At 47.2% G+C, this 20,080-nt stretch overlaps 1 protein-coding gene across 4 annotated transcripts in view; it reads right to left on the bottom strand.

Moving 5' to 3' along the window:
- The window catches only part of DCTD (dCMP deaminase), a 130,752-nt gene that overhangs the window by 19,660 nt on the left and 91,012 nt on the right, over positions 1–20,080 (bottom strand). For 2 of the 4 annotated variants that reach the window (XM_058669954.1, XM_058669957.1), the window contains exons 3-4: positions 13,652–13,766; positions 13,165–13,300 (exon numbers count right to left, since the gene is read on the bottom strand). In XM_058669954.1, the coding sequence (XP_058525937.1) occupies positions 13,165–13,300; positions 13,652–13,759 (244 nt within the window). In that variant the 5' untranslated portion in view covers positions 13,760–13,766. Of the gene's footprint in view, positions 1–13,164; positions 13,301–13,651; positions 13,767–15,287; positions 15,387–20,080 lie in introns of those variants that run through there. The other 2 variants (XM_058669956.1, XM_058669955.1) reach the window with 2 other exon arrangements.

Here is a 20,080-nt window from a genome sequence, read left to right as displayed (position 1 = left end):
GGAAATTTCTGTGACTATTACATCACAGGTTGGTGAATTATCAGGGCTTTTCAAATGACCTGAAGTAAAGGTGGGCTTAGGGAAAGAAGAACCAACTCGGACTCCAACAGTTCCATCACCTGTCTAGGGCAAGTCGCTGTATCCAGGCTCAGTCACCTGCTCCCTACTCCTCACCCACCTCCCAGCCCACACAGCCTACACACTCAATGGCTTCTCACCTGCCCCCAGCCCCGGCCCTACCTCTGGCCCCCGTCCTATCCCTTACCTTACCACCTTTTGTTAAAGCTATTGGCAGCATCTCACTGCACCCAGGGGAGCCATTTGGCCCCAAAAGCTAGTACTTGGGGCCAACAAGATTTCTAACTGTGGTGTTCCCACTATCACTCATAAATCCCCTAACTCCAATTTTGCAGCTTCCCGAATATGCGAAGAGCAGGAGGAGGAGCCTGTGCAGACAGCTGCCTCTCAGTCATGGCCAAGTCCCTTCCCAGACGTGGGAGAACCACAGACCATGACTATAGGCACTCAAAGGGCATCTAGGGAAAAAGAACACACACTAGGCCTTGACACCTCCATAACACAAGCACACAACACAAAGCTTGGGCACCTGCCTCCAAAGTTAATCACTTTTAAAGGGTGGCCCAAGATGAAGCATGGAGCATTGGAGTAAGAGTCAGGATATGCATATTCGAATTAATTCCAGCTCCACAGGGGGCCTGCCTCAGGCAACCTACTCATCCTGTTTGGGTGTGGAGAAAATGGGGATTAACGGGAGAAACTCGGATAAAATGCATGTTCTTGGCAATGCCCTACATTCCAAGGACATTAGCTGAGTACAATAGTCACCTCTCCCCAGAATCCGCGGCTATTCTGCAGAGAAAAACGCAGCATCTTACCCTACCCCATCTCCAGTCTCTGCTGTACTCTGTACCCTCTGATTAGCAGTCAGTTTGACAAGGTCCCTCCCCTCCCCATCCTCGAATACTTTGCCTCTCTTTTCTCTTCCTTGACTGCTTGTTCTCTCTCTAATTATTCCATCATTTAACAAGATAAAGCATCATTTGTTTTTTATTTTGTTTTGTTTTTTTATTTTTATAGAAAAATTCTTTAATCAAAACAAGTTTACACATTGACACTTATGGCTTAACTAGAATAAATCTGTCAAAGTTAAAACTGAATTACGGACCAAAAAGGGGAATGTAATGTAACAGGAGGGTTAAAACACGGGTCTTAGCTTCCACTGTAAGACCTCTTAAATGCAAAAGTCCAATTAGTGAGATACTTCAAAATTTTAACCTGCAGACAAAGCAATTACCTGAAATGTAAACATATGATGCATTTCACTCACAAACACTGGTATTAAAATCCCCCTCCCACATCATATCGTGTCAAAACATAAGTATCTTCCTATCTATTGAAACCAACTGCCCTAACATTCAAAATATCTTAGGATGCTATCCTTTGTCACATACCTAGAATCTTTGATAACATTGTTTTTCTGCGATTTAGTCTTTACTTTTTGTAATATAATCATCCTGTTGCATCTATGATACCAAAAATGGAAATACAAATTTCTAACACATCCATGTTTTCAGTTAGTTGCTTTGTATAGTATTTATATTTTCTGCATAAGTATCATGGACTATTTTTTCCCAATTAAAATTAATGGTCTTCTTAACGAGTGTGACTTTGTAGAATATTTAGAGACTCGAGACATTTCTCAGAAATAAACTTACTATTTTCAGTTTTAGTTACGAATGCCTGTAAAGGATCTTACATGGTTGAGCCCTAAAGCCAGATTTATAATACATGCCCAACATGTTCTCTATGGAAGACATGAGACTTCACTGAACCCCCAGCAGGAAAACTAAATTACTTCCAAAAATCAACAGTTTGTTCTCTAACTCTTAGAATTGCCAGTCATACACAAAGGCATAAGAGACCACACACTGCTACAAAGAAGCAGGATAACGCAGCACAATGTAGAGAGATAATGCATCATTTGGCAAGATACGCAAAAATCGAAACAATTCCCCCATCTTACACCTGCACCCTATACTGGAATCCTGCCTCCAATTCTCACCCAGCTTCCTGCAAACGTGCCTGGGAAGAGGCAGAAGATGGCCCCAGTACTGAAGCTTCCACTACCCACATGTGAGACTGGGATGGAGTTCCTGGCCCCTGGCTTGGGCCTGGACCAGCCCTGGGTGTTGAACAAGTATGGAGAGTGACCCAGAGGACAGAAGATCTCTGTCTTTCCCTCTCTTCTCTGCCTTTCAAATGAAGAAAACTTCCAGTACAGAAATGTGTCTAGTAGATGCCCCTTAAGTATCTCCTGAGTGAAAGTCCTCTGAAAAGCATCTGGTGCACAGGGGTCATGGACATCGTGGCCCAGCACATTAAGTTGCTGTGTACAATGACACAGCATCCTGTATTGGAGGGCCAGTTCCAGTCCCAGCTGTTCCGCTTCTGATCTAACTGTCTGCTTCTGCACCTAGGAAACAGCCAAGAACAGACTTTCTGATCGGGGCGCTGGACTGTGCCGGGCCCTGCACTTGCTAGTACATACAAGAATCTGGTCTGAGAACACCTCAGACAAAGTTTCTTTGGAGATCTCCCCAATTGAAATGCTGGACTCAGAACCCTAACCAAAAAAAGAAGACAGAACATGGTCAATCAACCATCTCAGTTATATTTTGGCAGCGAAATACTGGGCAAACAGACTCCAGGATGGACTATGTCAATCAGTAGATTCTTCAAAGACCTCATTGTGCTTGGAGTGGCAACACTGGCAGCGATTCATAACTGGTGAACTATCAAAACCACTTGAGCAAGAACCTCGGAGCATGCCCTACATCTGGGACCAAGGGAGGGTGGGAAACTGGGTGGGCCTTCTCCCTTAATATCTCCCTTTAAACATGAAGGAAACAATATGGAAATAATAGTCCTACCCACTTTCCTATAGCCCTTGAACCTTTTTACCCTAATTAACTATGTAAAGACTGTCAAAAATGTAATAAAAAAGAAAAGAAAGAAATATTTCTATTTTATTTTTATTGTAAAGTCAAATATACAGAGAGGAGGAGAGACAGAGAGAAAGATCTTCTGTCCAATGATTCACTCCCCAAGTGAGCCACAACAGCCGGTACTGCGCTGATCCGAAGCCAGGAGCCAGGAACTTCTTTCAGGTCTCCCACACAGATGCAAGATCCCAAGGCTTTGGGCCGTCCTCGACTGCTTTCCCAGGCCCAAGCAGGGAACTGGATGGAAAGTGGGCCGCCGGGATTAGAACCGGCGCCTATATGGGATCCTGGCACATTCAAGGCGAAGACTTTAGCCTCTAGGCCACCACAACAGGCCCAAGAACAGTCTTTCTGTCTCTTGGCCTTGACCTGGCTCAGCTTTGGCTCAGCTTTGGCTGTTGTGTCCATTTGGGGAGCAACCCAGTGAATGGAAGATCTCTCCATTTCTCCCCATTACTCTGCCTTTAAAATAAATATTTTTCTAAATCGAATGCAACTAAAATATAGTTGCAAATTTAAAAAACAAAACAAGATGACTCAAGAGAATGTCTTCATCACCGGGGGAAAACTGAAGGTGGTGGAAGAACAGATGACTCCAAGGTATGTATTTTAATTCCCAAAAGTGTTAACTCACTTGCTGAAGGAAAAATGACAAAGAGGAATTCTGCTTCCCTTTATTCACCTAAACTCAAAATTAATGGCATTTTGAACAAAGTCTGTTAATTGCAGAATTAAAAAATTCATGTTCAGTTATCATACTCAATATTTTAAATTTACCCTGGCATCTATCATATGAGAAGCGCAGAGATAAAATGCACTCCTGCACTAAGCGACTCGCACCAGCTCCTTAGTGAGCCTGAGCAGCACAGCGGCCTCCCCTCGAATTCCGACGCCCTGGCTTCTGCGACTCCAGTGTGAGGAATACACAAAAATCTTTTCTATTTAGCCTTGTGTCTTTGAAGAGTTGTGAGTGCACCTGACACATTTATGATATTTCACTTGCTCACAGGGTCCCTTCTTTATGGCTGTTGCCCACCACATTCAGTATCTTCTCAGCTCCACGCTTGTGGAGTAACCTGTACTCTTCCACAACCCACTCCCATTGGTGCAAGCTGTCCCTTTCTGGTTCACACTCATCGTAGAACTGCAGTAGGTTTAAACCCTGAGCAGGAAGGAACGAAGCCTGTCTCTGTTACTTTACCCATAGGTACGCACATGCACACCACCTCTGTGCCACTGCTCTGACGGCTCCCCCCAGCCCTGCAGCTCTGCCACAGGAGCTGCTTTCACAACTCCCTGAGCATCACAAGTGATGTTGATCCAAGGCAAGCAAAGCCACCAACTATTATTATTTGTGTGTGTATATATATGTATGTGTGTATGTATATATATACATACATACATACACACACACACACACACGAAAGGGGCTGGCACAGTGGGTTAAGCCAGTAGCTGCTAATGTCAGTATTCCATATTAGGGTGCTGTTTCAAGTCCTGGCTGCTCTGCTTCTGGTCCAGCTCCCTGCTGACGTGCCTAGGAAGGCACTGGGATATGGCTCAAGTGCTTAAGCCCCTGTCACCCATGTAGAGCAAAGGGTGGCATTCCTGGCTCCCAGCTTTAACTTGGACCAGCGCTGGCCGATGAGCAATTTGGAGGGTGAAACAGCAGATGCAAGAGCTTTCTCTCCCTCATTATGTCTCCCTGTCTCCCGCAGAAACTCCACCTTCCAAATATGCACACATACTTAAAAATATATATGCAGGAGGTATATGTTGCTGAGCAAGCTAATTCTCCACTCTGGGGTGCCATCATCCCATGTGGATGCCAGTTCCTGTCTTGCTGCTCCACTTCCCATCCAGCTCCCTGCTTGTGGCCTGGGAAGGCAGGCGAGGACGGCCCAAAGCTTTGGGACCCAGAACCCTCATGAGAGTCCTGGAGGAGGTTCCTGGCTGCTGGCTTTGGATCGGTACCGCACTGGCCGTGGCAGTCACTTGGGGAGTAAATCATCAGACGGAAGATTTTTCGCTCTGTCTCTCCTCCTCCTCTGTATATCTAACTTTGCAATAAAAATAAATTAATCTTTAAAAAAAAAAAAGAAAGAAAAGCTCCTAATCAGACTCTATCAGGTTACAACTAGTAGATGGCCAGGCAGGTGAGGAATGGCAGGAAGCCCTGAGTGAAACTAAATCCTGCAGGAGTTAAGTCCCTAAATCTGAAATCCACATATCTGCCTAACAAACCCAGGGGTGGGGTATTCTGAGTCCCTAGCCAAAAAAACAAACTTGATCTTCATCACTGAGCCTCTTTCAAGCTGTGAGCGAGTCACAGCTTAAGAAGGATCAGCCTCCCAACTTCTTGATAAATTAGTTTCTCAAGACTAACCTTTTGGATGCCACAGAAATATATCACATGCATGGCAGTGAGGAAAATGTCAGCCTTCGAGGGGGGGAGGTGGTAAATGGCTCAGTAATCACTAGAATGACACCGAGGTGGGCTAACAATATGCTAAGTCTGAAAAATAAAGATTACATTTAAATACAGGATGGGAAGAGGCACTGCCAGCTGGAGCTGCAGGGCTGACCTCTCACCCTCGTTAATGCCAGGGCTCCAGCACTCACCTTCCCAACGGCGGATGCTTCTTCCAGAATTTCTAGAGATGCAAGCACTGCCTCCGCTAAGGGCCACTCGCCTCCATGTCAGCCTGCAAATGCTCACATTAAAGTGACAGCCACTCCTGAGGACTACAAGACCACAGCCACTTCCCGGACTGAAGAGCGGTGCAGCAGGCACAGCAAGCCTGGCTTCCGGCTGCGCGAGGACCAGAGGCGGCGGCCATGGGAGGAGCAGGGGTGGCAAGTCTCATCGGAATCCCTGAACCTGAACCCTCTCGGTAAGAGGGAGCTGTGCCACCAAGACTAGCTACCAAACCCCAAGCCAAGAGTGACACCTCCACAAGTATTTTTCCCTCCAGTTGACAAAATGGGTACTTTGATTCAATGTGCTTCAGAAACTAAAATGTCAACTCTACATTCCATTTAGGGTTTTTAGTAATCCACCGCTTTGTAAAAATACAGGCCTTCCCAGGTCTTTTTATCCCATCAGTTGAGAGCAAGTCTGCTGCCTTCGGTGCCTACAGTGTTTTAACTGTCCTTCAGCCACAAAGCTTCTCGCACTGACGCTGCCTTCCTCCTGCCGTTTACCATCACTGATATCACACGGTCTTGGATCCTTCAGGAAAAGGAGGAAACAGAAAGCAGCTTCCTGAGCATCCTCTACATTAATATCACAGCCCTAATCAAACAGTCTCATGAAGTTTTGATCCTAAGGCTGAAAGAACAAAAACACCCTTTCTTATAACAGCTCCGGATCTCCGAGGAGCCTGTCTTCACATCCTTCTCCTCCACACAATCCATCAAGACAGACGACGGCCATTCATTCATCCAGGAAAGTGAGGCTGTGTCGTACTGGTCAGCTCGAGCTGACCCGGTTTGCAAGCTCCCTGCCATGTCAGCTGGACTGCACTACAGTACCACAGGCACCGGCTTTGAGCGCAACAGAAATTTACTCCCCGTGCTCCTGCAGGCTGGGGATGAGCGGCCAGTACAGCCAGGCTCCGAGGACCCACATGTGCAAAGGCAAGAGAGCTGTTCTCCCCGATGTTGATTTTGTTTTGTGGCTCTTCATTTAAGGGGATGTACAGTAGCTGTGTAATGGAGACTGTTATATCTAGTAACATGTTATTTAACTTCATGGCATAATAAATTTCGATTTTTCTTTCTATTGTTGATTTTGTATCATGACTTTTCATTTAAGGGGATGTACAGTAGCTGTGACATGGAGACTAACGTCCAGATGTGAGGATGCAGTGTAGTATGCATTTCTGCTTCCAGACAAAAATGGACTTATAATGAAACTGCTTACTATATCTTGACAATAGGATTCTGGACTTTCTGCCATTGTCCATGCCCACAATGATGGACATATTACTGTGTATGAAGAACTAGATGTTAGTAATGATATAGAGGAACTAGGTTGGGGGAGGTAATTGGGGAGGGGATAATGGAATATGGAACTGTACCATAAAGTGATAATAATAATAAAAAAGTCTAAAAAAAAAAATATGCTACCCAAACCACTTCATATCAGTAACACTTTACATGAACCTGAACTGTTCTTAATCATGTCGCTTTTATGTGTATTTAGAAAATATACATATGCTCAACACGGCATCTATCCGGTTGTAGATCATCCTTAGGCTACTTGCAGCATCTTAGCACTGCAACAGGGTGCCATGCCCACAGAATCCAAGTTTACACTTACCGTCTTTTATTTAAGTTTTTTTTAAAAATCAGAGGGACAGGAAGACTTACAAATTTTTGTTTGTTCTATGTCTCCTCTCTTTCCACTCTGGGAAACCTAAATTCTGCCATGTATTTCCTCTGGTACCCACTCCTCCCATATCTGTCCAGTTCATATTTTCTTCCTGTTTTCCAAAATAATTCTTTCAAGAATCTGGGTCATCTGCCATTCAGAACAAGCCATGGGCAGGGAATCCAGATAAGTCCAAGTAGCAGCCAAGAGAGGTGGGAAGAAGCCCATCACGTGCAGGTGTCTTGCGATGCAGCTCAGCTTCAGGGAGTGTTAACAGTATTACCTCCATCCCTGGTCACCCTCTAGGTTTGTCCTGAGCTCAACTTGGTTCTGTGTTTCATTTCCTCCAGACTGAAGGAGAAGGAACAGCGTTGGTCCCTAAGCCCCCATTAGCTCCCCCCACCCATATCCATCCCCCTGACATGGTTTGGGAAGGTTTGCCTGCCACCCAGAGGAGACAGGGTGCCCTCTCTGCAGCGTCTCATCTCTTCTGTTCTTTGCCCTAGCCCTTTGGTTTTGTCCCACACTTCAGATTTCTATTTTATGTTGAACTTGTGTTTGTTTTGTTTTTTAATTGAAAAGATGACATTGCCCCAGGAGCCAAAAATAAACAGGAATTAAAAAAACAAATCAGAGGGACAGGAAGACTTCTAAATGCTTACAGAGGCTGGTGCTAGGCCAGGCCAAAGCTGGGAGCTGGGAACTCAATCTGGATCTCCACAATGGGTGGCAAGTAAAGGCCCTACTCCCTGTTTGGCCCTACCAGTCACCACTGCCTCCCAGGGTTTGCATTAGTAGAAAGCTGGGGTCAGAAACTGATCTGTTACTAAAACAAAGGATGCCAGGAAACACCTGCCCATCTACCCTTTTATTTAAGGGACTTCTTACTGGGCCCGGCGGTGTGGCCTAGAGGCTAAAGTCCTTGCCTTGAAAGCCCCAGGATCCCATATGGGCGCTGGTTCTAATCCCGGCAGCTCCACTTCCCATCCAGCTCCCTGCTTGTGGCCTGGGAAAGCAGTCGAGGACGGCCCAATGCCTTGGGACCCTGCACCCGCGTGGGAGACCTGGAAGAGGTTCCTGGTTCCCGGCTTCGGATAGGCACAGCACCGTCCGTTGTGGCTCACTTGGGGAGTGAATCATCGGACGGAAGATCTTCCTCCCTGTCTCTCCTCCTCTGTGTATATCTGGCTGTAATAAAATGAATAAATCTTTAAAAAAAAAAAAAAGGGGACTTCTTTCTGTGGCACACAGGGTGAAATTTAATTCCAATTTCAGTACTGTTCTGCTACCCTACTCTGTATCTCCTGTGGGGCCAGGGACTCGAACTTCTCCGAGATGCTGACCATCTTCTTATGGTACAACTGAGGGCCGAGGCCCAAATGAAGTCACCTGTCAGACTCCAGCGGGGATGGTGGCCTGCACGAGGTCAGAAGCTACCTGCACTTGACTGAATGCAACCTTTCTTCAAAGGAGAGCATGCTGGTTTAAATGAATGCCCTCCCCTCTCCACCATGTCCATATGTTGACCCCTTCAGTGTGATGCATTTGGGAGGTAAGTAGAAGGTGCAAGCCTTGAGGGAGCAACCTTTGTAAACAGGATTAGTATTTACTTGGAGGAGTGACCTAGTGGATGTGGGAGAGCTCTCTCAACCTGTCACTCTGCCTTCCAAATAAAAAAGCCAAAAATCTTCAAGCAAGCAAACCAAGAGCTGAGACTCACTGCTCGGTAACTCTGTATCACCTCCAAGCTCCTGTCCTGGGACTAGGTGCAGTCCTCCTGACAGTGCAGCTGCCACGGGTGGGGCAGAGGCGAGAAGCAGTGCAGATACGCCACTCCAGACATCATCACCTTATTGCTTAAGCTAACTGTTATAAAACAGAGAAGAATTTACATTTTAGATAATTATCACCCAACATTTCTATTGCACCACAGGCAATCCAAATGTTTGTAAGAGCCCATCAAAAAGTTGGAGAAACTAGAATTATGTTCACCTTGGTGCAACTTCTCTGAAATCCATGCATACGTGGGGTCATTATAAGATTCATGGAAAATGGGGTATTATGAAAAGAGCTACACATGGATTTTTGAAAATTTTTGGTACCAAAATAAATCTATACTCTTTAATTTCATTCTTCTATGAACCTTTTGAAGTACCCTTGTATTTCTAGAGCCTGAAAGCCTTGAAAAGGCAAGAAGGAGGGCATACCTTATCAATCAATGGTCAAACTTATACTTAAAGCCAAACTTTATTCGTTGAATATCTGCAGTCAGTCAGTCAAAATGCCTTTTATAAACCATTTAATACTTTCTACAACTTTTAGAGTAGGTCAAATTACAAGCTTACTCTGATGAAGGAAAATGGCTTGTATTCTTTCAGAGCGACAAAGAAAATGAATAACTGATAACCAATGGCAAAGTCTTGGAAACCCAGACACACAGGGATGAAAAAAACAATGCAGCATGAGCCAGGATCCCATATGGGCACCGGTTCTAATCCCGGCAGCCCCACTTCCCATTCAGCTCCCCTGCCTGTGGCTTGGGAAAGCAGTCGAGGACAGCCCAGAGCCTTGGGACCATGCACCCAGGTGGGAGACCTGCATGAGGATGTTGGCTTTGCAGCAGCTCAGCTCCAGCCTTTGCGGCCACTTGGGGAATGAATGATCGGACAGAAGATCTTTCTCTCTGTTTCTCCTCCTCTGTATATCTGACTTTCCAATTAAAAAAACACTATGCAAGACAGACCATCAGTGCCACAGAACTTGGTAGAACACGTGTGTGTGTGTGTGTATGTGTGTGTGGGTGGGTGGGTGTAACTCCTTCAGAACAGGACCCAGGAGGGACCTGCCCCAGCTTGGATGAGGACAATGTCTCAAAACAAGTTCCTTGTGAAGATTCCGAGTACATGGGAGTGAGAGGGGTGGACACTGCAAATGTACAACAAACCCTTTGCTTTCTAAGTCATCACCACAAATTTCTCTGGGATTCACCTGGACTATAAAGGTACCAGATCCAGGCTGTGTTGTGGCGTGGCAGGTTAAGCAGCCTCATGTGATGCCAGGAACCCTACGAACACTAGTCCAGTTCTTGTTGTTCCACTTCCAATCTAGCTCCCTGCTAATGCACCCTGAAAGGCAGCAGGTGATGGCCCAAATACTTGGACCCCTATCACCCACATGGAGGACCTGGATGAAGTTCCTGATTCCTGGTTGCCCTGACCACTTAGGGAGTGATCCAAAAAACAGGTCTTTCTCACTCTCTCTGCCATTCAAGTAAAATAAATCTTAAAAAAAAAAAAAAGGGTTCAGGTCCCTCTAGCAGGGCTGCTCCAGTGACCACTAAGGACCCTTCTACTGCCAGGCACCTTCTTTTTAATTTGAAAGATGGAGTGAGAGAGGTAAGGAGACATTTTCTGTTTGCTTCACTCCCCCAGTGCCTGCAATAGCCACAGGTATGCCAGGCTGTGAACCCAGAAGCCTGGAATTCCTTCCGTGTCTCCCAAAGGGATGCCACAGTCCCAGTCCTTGAGTTGTCATCGGTTGTTTCCCAGGATATATTAGAAAGAACACATGACAAGGGGGACTCCAACAAGCCCTCCATGATGCGATGCCAGCGTCCTCCCAAGCAGCGACTTCACAGCTGTGTCGCACACCCACCGCACAGGGCCTTATTGCCACCAGCCTGGGTCTGACATCTCTGACATTTCCCAAGAACTCGTCTGAATATGTCACTGTGTCAACCAGGGAAACCCTGACGGTGGCTGTCATTCAGTTCAATGCAGAGCTTTCCCGGATCAACTCTCTCACACCCTCCATTTTCATATGGGATACTGAACTGTACTGGGAAGATTTTAAAACTGCGTAAAGACAACTGATCATTTCCATTCCTAACAAGCACATCTCACAGAATTGAAGTCAAGATGAGAAAAAAACTTGTAAAATATGTCAGCACGTTCTTCTTACCACTTAACTACCATCCACTCCACTTGCTGGGAAGATAGCTTTAACCTCTCCTAACCCTGATGCTACTCCCGCAAGGGATGCGTGAATCTGACGACCTATTAGATCCCCTCAATCACAAAAACGCTTCTCGCACCCTGGAAACCCAGGGCACCCTGCATTTCTTTTCCTCCATTTCTTTTCTTCCTCCGGAAACCCTTTTTCTGTTTTTTTTTTTCCGGAGGAGTTGGTTTCCCTTAAGCAGTTTAACATGATTAAGGCCAGGAACATTAGTAAAAGTATGTATAAATTAGACTAAGCACAGACTAAGATTCTCTGCAAGAAAAACCCTGAGGAGCCACACCAGGGAAGAGTCAACAAAGAAGAAAGGCCTTAAATCAGGTCTTGAACTCGGTTCTCCTGAAGGCACAATCACTTCCATTTGGACGGCCTTAATCTACCCTACTGCCAAAAGCCCAGTCTATTTGTTCAGATGTAAGTACAGGGCGGAACATTAGGAGAAATTAGTAGCAGTCATCATATGCAACCCTACAGGCCTCTTACTGTATTTAGTTGAGCAGCTGCCAGAGAATGAAAGGGAAAGTGATACTGTACCCCAGACCTGCTGGTCTGTGACTACAGGAACTCTACCTGGGCCACCCTTAGGCAACTCCTTTTTTAATAAGCACCTTTCCCTAATTTCAAGGCAAAAATCTGAACACACCCAAGCCAGAGGTTTCTGGCCTTGGGTCTGACCACACAGCCCACTGTGAGTTGCAATGTCCCCTGGCCCAGAGAGAGTAACTGCATAATCACCCATGCCCTGCTGGTCAACTCCGTGTGATTCCTGCTTCCCAGAGATGAGCTGCAGCAGATGTGCTGGTCAGGCAGCAGTGTCGACCCAAGCCCTGGGCTTGCAGACCCTGGTTCCAAGGGGTAAGACAACAGTCCACACAGCACTGCACCTGCTCTTCTGCAAGGGGCGACAGACACCCACCTTCAAGGCAGAGAGGCTACCAGTGAAGCATGCTAGGCCCACCACAGGAAGTGGGGTCTGGGACAGCAGAGTCAGCCTACAGGATGACTGCAAGCTTTTTCTTGTAGGTCTCCATGGGACTGCAAGCATGAACACAGGAAACTGGGGTAGCTCAGTAAGAGTTCTTTCTTTCAACCTTTTGATGAATGGAACAAGGATACAACATCTCTGATCAGCTTTCCCTTTTAAAAAACAGGTGGGTAGGGCCCGGCGGCGTGGCCTAGCGGCTGAAGTCCTCCCCTTGAACGCCCCAGGATCCCATATGGGCACTGGTTCTAATCCCGGCAGCTCCACTTCCCATCCAGCTCCCTGCTTGTGGCCTGGGAAAGCAGTCGAGGACAGCCCAATGCATTGGGACCCTGCACCCGTGTGGGAGACCTGGAAGAGGTTCCTGGTTCCCGGCATCGGATCGGCGCGCATCGGCCCGTTGTGGCTCACTTGGGGAGTGAATCATCGGACGGAAGATCTTCCTCTCTGTCTCTCCTCTTCTTTGTATATCTGACTTTCCAATAAAAATAAATAAATCTTTTAAAAAAAACCCAGGTGGGTAATAACTACACATATTTGTGGCGTACATAGTAGTATTTTGATACACATATGACAATCAGATCAGAATATCCCATTGATCTGTGCTGCCTACACTAAGAATCCTCTCTTCTGGGTCTTCTAAATCACAAAGTAAATGATCAGTAAATACAACCTCCTGGCCATGCTGCAGAACCCTGGAATTGACACCTCTGGGGCACCAGCACCAGGCCACACAGCTAAGCACAGGGGTAGCACGCCCAGCCTACCGTAAGGGTACTTGGTGTCCAGCCTGTTCTCTGCGGTCCTCCTCCAAGGCAACAGGTCGTCGCTGCACCCATTAGGCATGCCATTGTACCCAATCCCAACGATCTTGTTCTCTGCGTTCACGATGCAGGCTCCGACCTAGAGGGAGGCACAGGAACACGCTGACTCCAAAGGGCTCTTCTCAGCTCTCTCAACGCCCCCTGCCCCAAGCAGGAGGCATTGAACACAACCACATCACAGGGAATGCAAGCTCAAAATGGACAGGCAGCAGCCTGAGGTGCTGAGAGCTGTGTCCTGGCCCGTTTCCACCAGCAGGGCCACAGAGGGCGCAAGTGGCAGGTAACAAGGGCATGTGACAAGCGATTCTCACACTAAGACCTGCACCTATAGTTACGCTGCACAAAAGGTGGCGGATTCACCCTGCATCCTTCCTTCGAAACTTGTTTCTCCGGGCCCATCTTTGTTCACTCTCCTGTGAAACTCACGTACCTGGGAATTCGGATCTTTGCTTCTCTGTGCTGACAAGAAGGCAACTGCCATGAAATACTCGGGCCACTCCAAGTAGTCATCCCGTTTTCTGCAGGAAACCTCACTCATGTTGGCTCTAGAAGGAAAAAAAAAATGGTAAAATCATCATTAAGAAAAGTATTTTGATAAACCTAATTCAACCCAACTGGGGATCTCACATGCAGACATCAGCTACATGTATCAATCAGAAATCACAAAACACAGGCTATAAACAGCCTTAGCTTTTAGAAAAGTAAGAATTCACTATTTCAGAAGTTCAGATTTGGTACTATTTCACTTCTCCTTTCTAACCCCTTCATCTACGTGCAGGTTTCTCATAGCACACTGATTACTTACTCATGCCTGTCTAACAAGTTATTCTGTCTTCCCTCTTTTAGCAAATGAAGTTAGCGAAATTCCAGACCATCTAACAGACTGCTAGCGTTGACAGACACCCACAGGTCAAGACCCACTCAGAGCTAGAGCAGACAGCAGAATTCCACCTTGAGGAGACGAGAAGAACCTAAGGACCCTGCCCTAAATCACCCAGGATTACTACCTGTGTTTGCTGGGTTATATTCCCAAATCAGGTAACGATCAAATAATTTGCCCCTTCCCTTTCTTCTCGGTTGCCCCAGACAAAAGTTACCAGCTCTGAGGACAAGGAAAAGCCATTGTAAACGCCAGGTGCCATAAGTGCTACTACTAGTTAAGCCCCCTTCTGCTAACACGGGTGTTACTACCGGCAGGTGCAGGCTGCCTCTCCAACCCCACAAGCCTACCAAGGATGGCCCTGACCTTCAGGTTAGGATGCCCATTTCGAAAAAAAAAAAAAAAAAAAAAAGCAAGGGAGAAGGCAACACAAGTGCCAGACCTCCACTCCAAAGGAAGGGGAGGAGTTTCCAAGTTAAGCTACAGGGTCCAGACTTTTAACTTAGGCTGTGTCATGAGAAAGTGCCTAGCATGAGGATCAGTACTGGGCCCAAATCCTGAACAGAAAGCCAACAGGTCAGCAGTAGGTGCAAATCCTGGGAGGCGGAACGCCCTTCAAAACGCGGGAGTTGCAGTCAGATTCACGGCTCTCCTACCCCGCATGCCTAACTGCAGAATGCTAACTGCTGCAGAATGCTAGGTAAGCGCCTGTCGTATGCAGGAGAGTGAGCTCCTCCCCTAGGAGCCTTCTCCAGGTGAGGCTGTAAGCCAACACAGGTTGTAAACTAGACGTGGTAGCCCGGGAAGCAGGGAACTCGGAGCTCAGTTCAGGAAAGCTCCATCTTAAGTCACCCACGCTGCTCGCCGCCCCACCAACTCCGACTCAGGGATCAACCTGCATTCCCCTCCACACACGTGGGTGCCAAGAAGCGAAACGAATTCCTCCTCCCTCCCCCACGACCCCGTCCCCTGGACCACAAGAACAGAGCGAGTCCCGCCGATGCCACGCGCACTCGGGGTAAAGAACCTTGAGCGAACGCGGGGGACACGTGCGCTCCCTGCCCGCCCTCGTTTAAGCATTGGGAAGCGTGCACCCCGGGCGGGGGGATCCTCGGGACTCCGCGGCCGCCAGCTCCACAGCCGCACCGCACCCCGGTGGCGCCATGTGGCGCGTGGGGCCGCGTACCCACACAGCCGGCCCCCGGCCCGCACTCTGCTCCTCGTCCGCCAGCCTCCAGGCCGCTGCTCGTCTGCCCGCAGCCCAGCGCCCGCGACCGGAGAAAGGAAGTCGGGGCAGGAGGCGGGGCCGCCGGCCGGCCGGAAGGAGGCGGGTCGGCCGGCCACTCTGCCGGGCTAGGTTGGCGCCTCCGGTGGCCCGGGATTCGCTGGGACCTTGGCGCGCGCAGGCCACTGTCCCGCTTGGTACAAACGACTTTCCTCTCTCTGACGGGTGGCCATCTCCTTTTCTTGGGAGCAGGTGGGGGAGGAAAGTGTGCAGCGCCACATAGGAAGCGGGGGGTGGGGGGAAGAGTTGGGTTTGGGGAAATTGCCACTTTTTGACCCCTTCTGGGGAGGTCCGGTGTTGCTGATCTCAGTCCAGAGCTAACCTCAACTATGGAAGGCTACTGTCTTATGTGATTTCAAAACAAACAAATCTGGTGCCGAGGAACTTAATGGAGTCTGTTTTTGAATTTACTAACTTTTTTAAGCATTTATTTTATTTTTATTAGAAAGTCAGATAGAAAGATCTTCTGTCGTTGATCCACTCCGCAAGCCGCCGCAACAGCCAGAGCTGTGACAATCCAAAGCCAGGATTCCAGACCCTCTCGGGGTCTCCCACACGGGTGCAGGGTCCCAAAGCTTTGGGCCGTCCTCGACTGTTTTCGCAGGCCACAAGCAGGGAGCTGGATGGGAAGTGGGGCTGCCGGGATTAGAAATGGTGCCCAAGTGGGATCCTGGCATGTGCAAGGCCAGGACTTCAACCGCTAGGCTACCGCACTGAGCCCTTACTATTTTTTATTTCTCTGAAAGGTAGGGTGGAAGAGCAGAAAAACAGTAGATTTTCCATGTGTTGGTCCATCAGGCAGATGCCCAGCCCAGCGAGGGCTGGGCCAGGCCGAGACCAGGGGACGGGAACTGCATCAGTGTCTCCTTATGTGGGTAGTGGAGCCCCAGTACTTGACTTCTCATCTGCTGCCTCTCAGTGTGTGTGTTAGAAGGAAGCTGGTTCCTAAGCCAGAAGACTGACACCTAGACCCCAGATGTTCTGATGGGAGATGCCTGTATCCCCAAGTAGTCTTAATATGGTGCTTCCCCCAGTACTCCCAACTAAGCTGGTTTTGTTCTCTGGAATGAGTCCTGTGGGGACCCTTGACCAGGAATAGCTTCATAGTTTGCTACTGAAGACAGGGTGAGATGAGGGGAAGGGGATAAGGGCATTCCTGCCGGCACACGTGCCTGAAAAGCTGTATTTGCATTTGTGTTCTGCTTGACCAGCTTACAGTTTCTACTCCAACTACGTGAAAGAGTCCCAGGTGTTTGCTGAAAGCTGCCCCTGCTGCTCAGCCCCCTCCCTGGACTACTCACACAGCCCTCTTCATATTCAAGTCCCCTGGTGATGTCTGCCCACTGAAACTGCACTTGTTGGTCCCATTACTGAAAAGAATAGAAAAACAATTCGATAGGAAAGCCTGCTGGATGAGGTCAGGTGCCCTGAGGCACGGAATCTGACTTTGTAGATCTTAGTCTAGACGTCTAGGTCCTGCTGGAATGCTGCTTCTGTTCTGCGTGTGGAACTTGAGCATGCTGTCAGCGCTCCATAAATAACAGCTACTGTAATAACCATGAATTCTGCACATCCCAGGTCTGAACTGCTAATCCAAACAAAAGCTTGCTAACTGTATTAATTTAGCCTAACGGGGGAAGAATGATGAGAATAAGCAGGCAGTTCTATCTAATTTCTCACTGCAGCAGACATATCGTTCTTCATCTCCGTGGTCCAGCCTGTAGATTCAATAATTAAATTATGTACTGCCTTGGTAGATGCCGGGAAAGCAAAGGGAGAAAATATTTCATCGTTAACCATAATTTTTTTTGCCTTGATCAGAGTCAAACTTGAAAGAGCTACATAGATTATGATGATGGTTTTTAATGTCAAGTTGACTTGACATGGCTGTCTTGTTGCCACTAAAATGCATTAAATCCTAAGCCCCTGGTTTCTCTTCCCCTCCCAAATCCACTGCTTGTCCTTGTCACACTCATCTGTAGTCTTTGAGTCTTCTTAGATCCATTTCTCTTATGGCCAGCCTCCCACCAATACATCACCTATTGCTGCTGGTCCTCCAACCACAACCTCATTAAGCTTGCTTCCTTCCTCCACTCTGTGAAGACTGTCATACATAATTTAGTTACTTCTCATCGTTCTCCATTTTGGTCAGTGCACACACTCTCCTCTACAATAAATTCAAGAGCCTGTTTGCTGCAACACATTACCTGAACGTGCTTGCATTTCACTGGAAGTCCTTCATCTTAAAGACGGCATCATTCACAACCCAGGAATCCTTCGGGTTCGTGGTTTCACAACTTAAGGTTTCGAATATTCTTTTTTTTTTTTTTAAAGATTTATTCATTTTATTACAGCCAGATATACACAGAGGAGGAGAGACAGAGAGGAAGATGTTCCGTCCGATGATTCACTCCCCAAGTGAGCCACAACGGGACAATGCGCGCCGATCCGAAGCCAGGAACCTGGAACCTCTTCCGGGTCTCCCATGCGGGTGCAGTGTCCCAATGCATTGGGCCGTCCTCAACTGCTTTCCCAGGCCACAAGCAGGGAGCTGGATGGGAAGTGGAGCTGCCGGGATTAGAACCGGCGCCCATATGGGATCCCGGGGCTTTCAAGGCGAGGACTTTAGCCGCTAGGCCACGCCGCCGGGCCCAGGTTTCGAATATTCTATACTAACAGCAAAACCAGCTGGCTAACGGACAAAAAAAAAAAAAAAAAGAAAAGAAAAATTGGGGTGTATCTTGCTCATTAACACTTTGTAGCTCTGTAAGTGTGACTGCGGGTATTAAATGTCTCATTAATACCTTGTATTTTTTATTTATAATTGAGGATCTTTACCTGCCACAGCTACAGTGGCTTACTGTGGCTTCAGCCATTACTGTATCATGTTTCCTTCATGGGGATGTGGGTGGGATGCCCTGTAAATGTGTTTGCAAGGATTATTTTCACAGGCTTGGCCTTGGCACCTATGTCTCCTAGCCTGTGTGTTTCTTCTCGCTGTTCTAGCATAACATGGAAAATATTCAGAGTGTTAAGACAGCGGAGATCCAAATTTAAAAGACAGGGGTCTGGTAAGATCCTTCTGGGACATTTGTGGTTTTCTGCCCTATCAGCGTACCACCTACAATTTTTCCCCACCTTCTCAGAGTGGAGAGAGGATGGGAGTACTGACTGGAGGAACCAATACTGGGAATCAAGAGTGGCCACTGGGTACATCAAGGCCAACTCGGGGACATGCACACACACACACACAAGCCTTGGAGTCAGACCTGACTTGGAACCAATCCTAAGTCTACTTGCAACTAAACTGACCGGCAGAAGGCACTTTACATTCTTGAGGTCTCAATGAAATCAACAACTTTCATTCACTGAACCACTTCAAAATTCCCCAGTGTGTGCAAGGCTACAAAATGTCACAATGAACAAGATAAACCAGTTCTTGCCCCAACAGAAGACATGCAGAATAAAGGAGCTTGGTTACCTGCCCAGTTAAAATAATAAATGTTAGTATTTTTTTAAAAGATTTATTTATTTTTATTGGAAAGTCAGATATACAGAGAGGAGGAGAGATAGAGAGGGAGATCTTCCGTCTGATGATTTACTCCCCAAGTGTAAAGCTGATGCTATGCCGATCCGAAGCCAGGATCCAGGAATTTCTTACAGGACCCCACACAGGTGCAGAGTTCTAAGGCTTTGGCTCTCCTCAAATGCTTTCTCAGGCCATAAACAGGGAGTTTGATGGGAAGCAGGGCTGCCAGGATTAGAACCGGCGCCCATATGGGATCCCGGTGCATTCAAGGCGAGGACTTTAGCCGCTAGGCCACGCCGCCGGGCCCAATAAATGTTATTCTAAGTTGCCTATTGGAACATCTTTCTTCTCTGCTCTTTGTTTTAGTTATCAAGGACAAAAATTTATTTTCATAGCATAACAGATGCAATTTAGAGGGAAAGTATCTTTAATGTTTTTCAAAGGAATAGTTTTTATGTTTCCATCCTTTAGTTCAAACTAGAAGGGTGACTGAATTTTTCTTTAAGATTTATTTTTACTAATTTGAAAAGTGAAATGTGAGGGTGAGGCGAGAGACAAAGATCTTCCATCTGCTGATTCACTTCTCAGATGCTTGCAAATGTCTGGAGTTAGGCCACGCTGAAGTAAGGAGCCAAGAGCTTACTTGGGTGCAGGAGTCCAACAGTTTCCCAATCATGTTAGCAGAGAGCTAGAGCAGAAATGGAGCAACCAGGATTCAAACAGGTGCCTATATGGAATGCAGGCACTGCAGGCAGTAGCTCAACCTTCAGAGCCACAGCCAAGTCCCAGTTTATTCCCCAAAGACCATTAACAGCAATGCCAGAGCCAGGAGCCAGGAACTTCATCTGGGTATCCTAGTTGGTTACCAAGGGCCCAAGCACTTGGATTATCTTCTGCTGCTTTCCTAGCAGCGTTAGTAGGGACTTGAACTGGCACGCCAATATGGGAAGCTGGTGTTGCAGCTTAACCCACTCTAACACGAACCCCCTATTTAAACCTTAAGTAAGTGGATAACGGGGGTGTCTATTAAACCACAGACAAGTCAATAAAATTCCAGGAAAAAAATAATGTCAAGTACGCATATACATGTGTTTTTACAGGTATATTAGAGCATGAGGTTAGTATTTTTGTGTTCAGCGAAAGGCATGCAAGCTGCAGACAAGTA

Source organism: Ochotona princeps, chromosome 11 (genome assembly GCF_030435755.1).
Source record: "Ochotona princeps isolate mOchPri1 chromosome 11, mOchPri1.hap1, whole genome shotgun sequence".
NCBI lineage: Eukaryota > Metazoa > Chordata > Mammalia > Lagomorpha > Ochotonidae > Ochotona > Ochotona princeps.
This window is presented reverse-complemented; position numbering and strand designations above follow the sequence as displayed.